The sequence below is a fragment of the Cottoperca gobio genome, chromosome 17 (assembly GCF_900634415.1).
Source record: "Cottoperca gobio chromosome 17, fCotGob3.1, whole genome shotgun sequence".
NCBI classification, from domain to species: Eukaryota; Metazoa; Chordata; class Actinopteri; order Perciformes; family Bovichtidae; genus Cottoperca; species Cottoperca gobio.
In genome coordinates, this window is record NC_041371.1 from 9,677,726 (window position 1) to 9,684,815 (window position 7,090).

Consider the following 7,090-nt stretch of genomic DNA (forward strand, 5'->3'; position numbering starts at 1 on the left):
CAAACCTTTAACTTTGTGTTTATTCAATGGTGCTCACACAAAAAACATTCATAAAACCTCCCCATGTACAGCAGCAGCATGGACCCAAAATCTGCCACTATGGTCAAAGCTGTTACATTGTCCTGCAAAAAACAAGTAGTCGACTATGTTAAGTTTATAAATAATTTGTTCATGTTACATTATAAGCAACATGCAAAGCACAACAGAATTATATTTAAAAGAAATGCAATGTTGAGATTAAGACTGTAAAACAAATTTTACCAACCCCCCTCACAAGATAATTTGTGAGAATACATTTAAACCATTTTTACAGAGTACAACACTGTTTAAGTATGACAAATTTGTTATGTAAATACACCCTTATTAGGTCCATAAAAATGGAATAAAATGGATCAAGTCAAGAGTCATGGTCAGTGCTTCCTATACTACCTGTTGCACATTGTGAGCCAGGTGTGCCTTCTGTCTAATGCAATTCTAAACAAGCAATATCTATGTCATTTTGTTATTGCTACATATGCCTCATGAGTTACCACTTCAAAACTCTTTCTGAATGATTCAAAGTTTTCATAGCCCTTCAAAACATGTAAAACTGAAAGCTCCAAAAAAAACAAACACAAATGTACAGATGGCTTAAACACAATGAAATTACAGCAACTAACTTAAAATAAATGAGGGAAAACACTTTGCAGAAAGAAATCTGAAATTGTTTTTAGCTTAGAAAAGAGCATACCTAAATCCAAACTCTTATGCTCAATAGTGTTTTTCAGTTGTTAGGATTATCTTGCTAAAACAAAAGACTCACAAAAACAGTTTCTAATTTGTAAACATTCCTAAAATTCTATCTCAGATTCTACAATTAAGGTTCAGGTGATTTGTACCAGGTGTTTGTGGGGAAGTAGACTGACAACAGCAGCCTCCAGAGAAGCTAAATACACAAAAAAATGTTACATCAAGATGGGAAAGACAAATTAAAAACTAAAAACACAGGTGCAGGAAGTCTGAGAATTGATGGAGGAAAACAGGATTCAAAATAATTCACAACACATCCCACGGTTTATTTAATGTAAACCCTAAAATTTGCCAAAAATAAAACGCGGAATATTCTGTATACAGGTACTCGTATGGATTCATTTTAAAATTTAGGCGTACATTTTGTGTATGAGATTGTGTTGAAAAAGACCGGGGGGAGGGGGAGTGAGTATGGGGCATGCCAGCGCCACTGTTCCACAATCAGTATGATAAATATTCAGTTCACAAAAGTGCAGCAGTTACAGAAAAGGGTCAGGAACTTCATACCCCCCAGACCCTGCTGGGTGTTCAATACTGTCCACTGCTGTCAGTGACAATGTGCTCACACACCTACAGCAGCTCTCAGCTCCGTCAGGGACAACCTGTGGTCTCCGTCATTGTCAAAACACTCCATGGTACGAGCATTGGGAGTTGATGTTCCAAATACTTTCCTCAGGCTTCGATAGGTCAATCCGGGTGAATTATGACCAATGTCTGTCTTCTGCAAGATGTCCTCCAAGTCTGTGAAAAGAAGAGTTTCATTCAAAAAGATCCCAAAAACAGGTTCGTCTACGAGGCACTCTTGAAATGGCACTTTGCAAAACTGAAAATATTTATAATACAATTTGTAGCCTTTCAGCATTTTGGGAAATAAGCTTATTTGCTTTGTTGCCAAGAGATTGAGATCACTCACATGTCTGTCTGTTGCTGTCTATGCATCTGTAAATATGCATAGATAAAAGCAGCAAACCTGGCTCAGATAATGGGACATTTATATTATGTATTATCCCAATAATTAAATTAGATAAATTATCGGCCACTAATACGAAGCCACATTGTTTTCATTGACTTAAGCACAGCATCTGCACACTGTGATACAGTAGGAGGCTGTATGCACCTTTAAAAGTTGGTTTACAATCCACCAATAAAACAGAAGAAGACGAACAAGCGCAGCACGCTGACTATAGAGTCAAACATGGCGTCGCTGGCGTGGACGTTTTTTTTTTAACAGTTTCAGAGGAAGACAACACGATTGCCATTTGAAATACAGTGTTTTGGGGTACCGAACTAGAAAAAAAGAAAGGAACATTTGAAGAGAACTGTTCTTTGTTTTTGTTTTTTTGGCTTAAGAACTTGTTACATCTCATTTGTTTGTATGTAGAAACTGCAAGTTAAGGTTTTACGGGGAGTTATGTGCAGAGTACTTTTTGAATTGGAGCTGTAACTTCCTGAAGTCTTGTCGTCACGGTGAGGTTGCCAGGCAACTAGTGGAGACTTCATATATAATAGCCGTTATATTTACTGGACGACATGAGACTTGTTTAGATCCAGGCAATAAAGCAAATATGTGTATTTCTCAAAATGTCAAAGTATACGTTTAATAAAAGCTGAGTGGTAGTTCGCACCTTTCAGAGAACTGACACCAGACAGGAGCACCCTCTTCGGGCATATTGTCTCAGCATTTCTCTTAGAGCGGTTTGGAGTTAAGAAGCGTGGGAGTCTGCTTTTCTGTGGCTCCGTCAGTGGTGTGGCTACCTCTGTGAAAATTAACAAGGAGAACAAATTATAATATAACATAGGGCAAGAAAATACCGCTGTAAAAAGTGCTTTATCATACAGTGTACCTTGCACATGCCCAGGTGTTGCTTTGGTTGTAGTAGCTTCTGCCAGCATGTCGGTTGCTGGAGTTTTACTGGTGATTGCTGCTGCGTCTTTGACCTTTGACTGTAATGCAGATTTAAGAAATGTAAAATTCATCAAGTTGAATTTCACTGTCTAGGCCAGTGATTCTCAACCTTTTAAAATGCAGAAATAAAACTGCAAAGCTTCATATTACTCACGCTTTTCTTCGACCCGTTCTCTAACGACAACACTCTCTGCTGGAGATCTGCGATTGTAGAGAGGAGGATGTGGATCTGCTCATCGGTCTGTGAATGATGCAGCTCCTCCGTCTTGTTAGCCTCACCCACTGCGTTCCTCAGGTCTGTTATGTCCTAGAACAAAAATAAATAAATCCATGTAAAGCAACTTGCAGTTTACAGTTAGATGACATTTCTACAACTTTCTAAGACTTGTCGGAATCCAGGCAAGACTATAAAGATCTGAGCCAGCTAGCTATTCATCACTGACCACATAATTATTGAGGTCACGGTATAAAACAATATGTAAAAGTGTAGGATTATTTGCTGATCCCATTTTCCTTATGAAAAATAAAGAGGAGGAAACATTCTGCAGATGTCTCAGATATTTGACCTAGTTTCACTCAGCAAACTAAAGCATCTAAGCTCCCAAAATAGATTGGCACTTGTTTCATGCATTATGAATGGAAACCCGACGCGTGGATCCAAGAAATGACAGGAGCTTCTTAGCCCGACAATTGTGTCGATGTAAGCCCGACAAGAACTGCAAAAACATTTGTGCATCTGTTGGTAAACAAAAATAAATATTACAAATTAATCTGGCAGTGGAACATTTCACCACAGCTTCTTGTTTTTGGAATAGTGCCGCAGTGGAGCAGACATTTTATCATCAACAGAATAATTTTTGGCTATATGCAAATAGATTTGCCTCAATTCTGAGTGAGACAAATATGCAAGAGCAACCCTTCTCTGCTAGGAACTGAGAAGTAACACTTTAGACACCAGCACACCAAGTTACTGAACAAATTCACTTAAATCACAATGCACTGTGAACTTGTTTTATAAAACACAGCTCTCCATACATTTGTGCATGAATAAAAAATGAGAAAAGCAGCCTTGAGCAATTTTTGCAGTGAGCATAGAGATGTAATGAAAAAAGACAAGCTGTCAAACAAAATAAGTGAACTCTAACTTTGACTCATGAAAAATCCATGTGCTTTTCTCATGTGAAAAATACTAGAGCTTTCAGCCCGATTGACTATTTTACAAAAAAGGAACACAGCTTCAGATTCCTCTGTGATGTTTGTCATCTGCCAAAAACACTGTGTTGACATTTTAGCAGTTTAATATAAAGACAAATTATTATGAAAGGTAAGGCTATTCTCTATGACTATTCTCCCACTCATCGCAAAATAACCTTCATCATCCCTGTGAGTGCGAGACACAACTGTTAATTCATTTTGAGATATGAGCTCTAACTTGATGTGAATTCTTTTTTCAGTATGCAACAGTCACTCTGCAAGACCAGACAAAATAAAATATTTTAAAAAGTAAGGTTTGCAAGCCCTGATATCCTATTTAATCCAAACATGATATAATATCAGCGGTTCAGTATCCAAATAAGAAATTATTCGAAATGTCACTAGCTTGAATTTACCATCGTCTTCTTCAACTCGTCATCTTTCTTCGGATTTTCAAGAGCAGCCTGCATAGTCTTCACATCATGCTGTACACTTGTTAGTGTGCTGCCAATTGTAGCAACACTCTGGAAAAGAAAAATCCACCAGGTCAGTTATGAAAATCAGTACAACAAATAAAAGTCAAAAGATAGATTACCACCCATCCAGTTCTCTTTGCATTTACCTTTTGAAGGTCTTCAACTGTAGTGGGAAGGCTGATTAAGTCGGCGGCGGATTTCAAGTTGACCTTTAAATGGTTTACTGCAGAGTCCAGCAAACTGATCTGCAGGAGTAAAATGACACAGAAATATTCAGTTATATCTATACAACAGAATTAGCAATATGTTAAGGTACTTCCAAAGAAAACAAAAAAAAACAGCATTATGTTGGGAAGTTAATGTCAAGAGAAATTCAGCAAAGTATGACCAATGCAATACTCTCTAGATATTCTCAATCACTTTGTCATGAGCTGTGGTTAATGTGTGACAACGTGAAAGTTAAGGTGGCTTAAAAACCTCTGAGTGACAAACAAAACAACTGACCTTTCTGTTCATTTCTGTTAGGTTAGACCAGAGCTTGCTCAACCCTTTGTCCCCATTTTCAATGTCGTCAAGCTTTCTCTCCTTGTTTTTCAGGTCCTCACTTAGTTTTGGTATTTCACTTGATGACACCTTCTGGCTGGATTCCACTGTTATAAAAACATTACAAAATGTTAACAGCAGTGTTAAAAACAAAAAGGAATGCTGACGTAACTGGTATATAACAGGATTAAGTGTATAAAGGACCTTTTTATGACCGATCATAAGGTAGGTGTGTGACAGTGAGACTTACTGCTATGCATCTTTTCTTTCATCGAGTCCAAGTCTTCTTTCAGAGCAATCTGCATCCATATGAGTCCAGCACAGGCCATAACACAGGCAGCAAGTATGATGAACAGAAACAAGGGGTAGCACACATTACAGCACTGTGTGTAGCTTCTTCTGCAAAGAGAAGAAATGTGGTAATGTTAGACATTACAAGTGCACAGCCTCTTTCATTATTAATGAAGGAGATATTTTCAGAAGGCTGCATGCTGTGTCATGGGAATTATGAGGATTACTGGTAAATAACGATGCTTCAGAATACGAGTTGATACGTACTATATCATATTCATGCTGAATGTACTATTGATTATTTCTAATTTGGCTGATATCATGCTTCAGGGGTAAACAAAAAAAACTTGATATCTTCTTAATGTGCAAGATGCATCATTTTTGCTTTAATATCAGCCAGAAGAAGTTGGTTGTATAACTGGATTGATCTGGACATAATCGTATTTTTTTTTAAACTACAATTAAGATGATGTGTTTCAGGTCAAAGGAAAATAGGACTCTTTCTGCATCTTCTCTGATTCAAGATGTAATATTTTTGCATTACAATTAATCCTTTAAAAAAACGCATACATTACAAAAAAACGGAATAATCGTAGTTGATGAGAAGTAGCTATTGTCAATGTTGTTAAAACCAAATATTTCAACCTTCTTATTTAACTAGTTTACCTTTATTTTACATTTTATTTGGAAATGTAATGGCAGTTTTATGCAGGAAGTTAATGACTAGTTAAACACCTTTAAAAAACACACTCATACTATATGTTACACCACAACAAAAAGTTATTTAACTTATCACTCACTTCCCAAAATTAGCTCCGCTGCTCAGGTTGTTGAACTCGTCGTCGTCCGAGCTGGAGTCTGACTCAGAGTCCGGCGGCTCGGTTCGGAGAAGCCGGTGACCGGAACCCTTTTTTGTCTTCTTTCTCTTGCTGTCACCGAGTCCGATCAAGGCATTCAGCTCCTTCCTCTTCTTCATCTTCTTCTGAGGCGTCAGCGAACCCACTGAGCCCGATTTAAACCCAACTAAATCCAAAGTTTTGTCCAGCTTGGTGGATGTTATCGTTTATGTAGCAGCTAAGCTAACTTAATGTCCTCTTGCTAGCTTGAATTTCAACCACGCAACGTTGCTAACGGATACACACATCGGACTTTACCAGTTGGTTACCTTGTTGATTTACAACTATACATTAAAATGTGCAACAGCTGATCGGCATTACTCTCCCAAAAAGCTTCTCCAAAACAACTTTGCCGCTAGCTGCCGGGTTGTCACATACGTTCGCTAACTCGGCTATCACCTGACACCTTACTAACGGTAGCTAACAGGAGCTGGCTATCGTTACTTTGCTATCACATCGTCTCTGTGAGGTTTGAAAAGACCTACCTCATCGCTTATTTTGGAAACACTACAAAAAATCTTTAAGTAGATTGATAAAACCTGTCTCTCGTAAAATCTAAATATGCTACACTGTATTTCCAGCGATCTGTACAGCTGCCTTTATTGTTTTTGCAGGGCGTCCAAGTAACCTCTCAGCTGATTGGTGCAGCGAGCAGCTACAACTTCCTGTGCTCTGTTCTGTCCGGGAGCGACACAGAGCACAACACCGCCTTCCTCCGACAGCCAGTTTGATTGATGCTGCAGAAAGTCAAGAACAATGTAAGTAAGTCGAATAAGCAAAAGCTTACAATGGGCTGGATATATCAATGAAAAAAATAAATGGTATGAACTAGCTAAAAACAACGAGAAGGACTTCTGGCGTGTACCGTAAGAATTACTACTATTTGAAACAAGGCGAAAAAGTGCTAGATGTACTGTACATTGGTACCAAGCTAAACTTGACTGTTTGATGAAAAAACAATATGTTGTTGTAGCTGGTTCCAAGCAGTGGTGGAC

At 38.2% G+C, this 7,090-nt stretch overlaps 1 protein-coding gene across 1 annotated transcript; it reads right to left on the reverse strand.

Moving 5' to 3' along the window:
• Positions 1 to 2: 2 nt before the first annotated feature.
• On the reverse strand, positions 3 to 6,674 carry efcab14 (EF-hand calcium binding domain 14). Its single transcript, XM_029452922.1, has 9 exons — positions 6,000 to 6,674; positions 5,159 to 5,307; positions 4,870 to 5,015; positions 4,512 to 4,610; positions 4,306 to 4,413; positions 2,850 to 3,002; positions 2,634 to 2,733; positions 2,415 to 2,546; positions 3 to 1,530 (listed from the first exon to the last, which is right to left on the reverse strand). The coding sequence occupies exons 1-9, from the start codon at positions 6,173 to 6,175 to the stop codon at positions 1,352 to 1,354; spliced, it is 1,242 nt and encodes a 413-aa protein (XP_029308782.1). The 5' UTR covers positions 6,176 to 6,674; the 3' UTR covers positions 3 to 1,351.
• Positions 6,675 to 7,090: the final 416 nt, after the last annotated feature.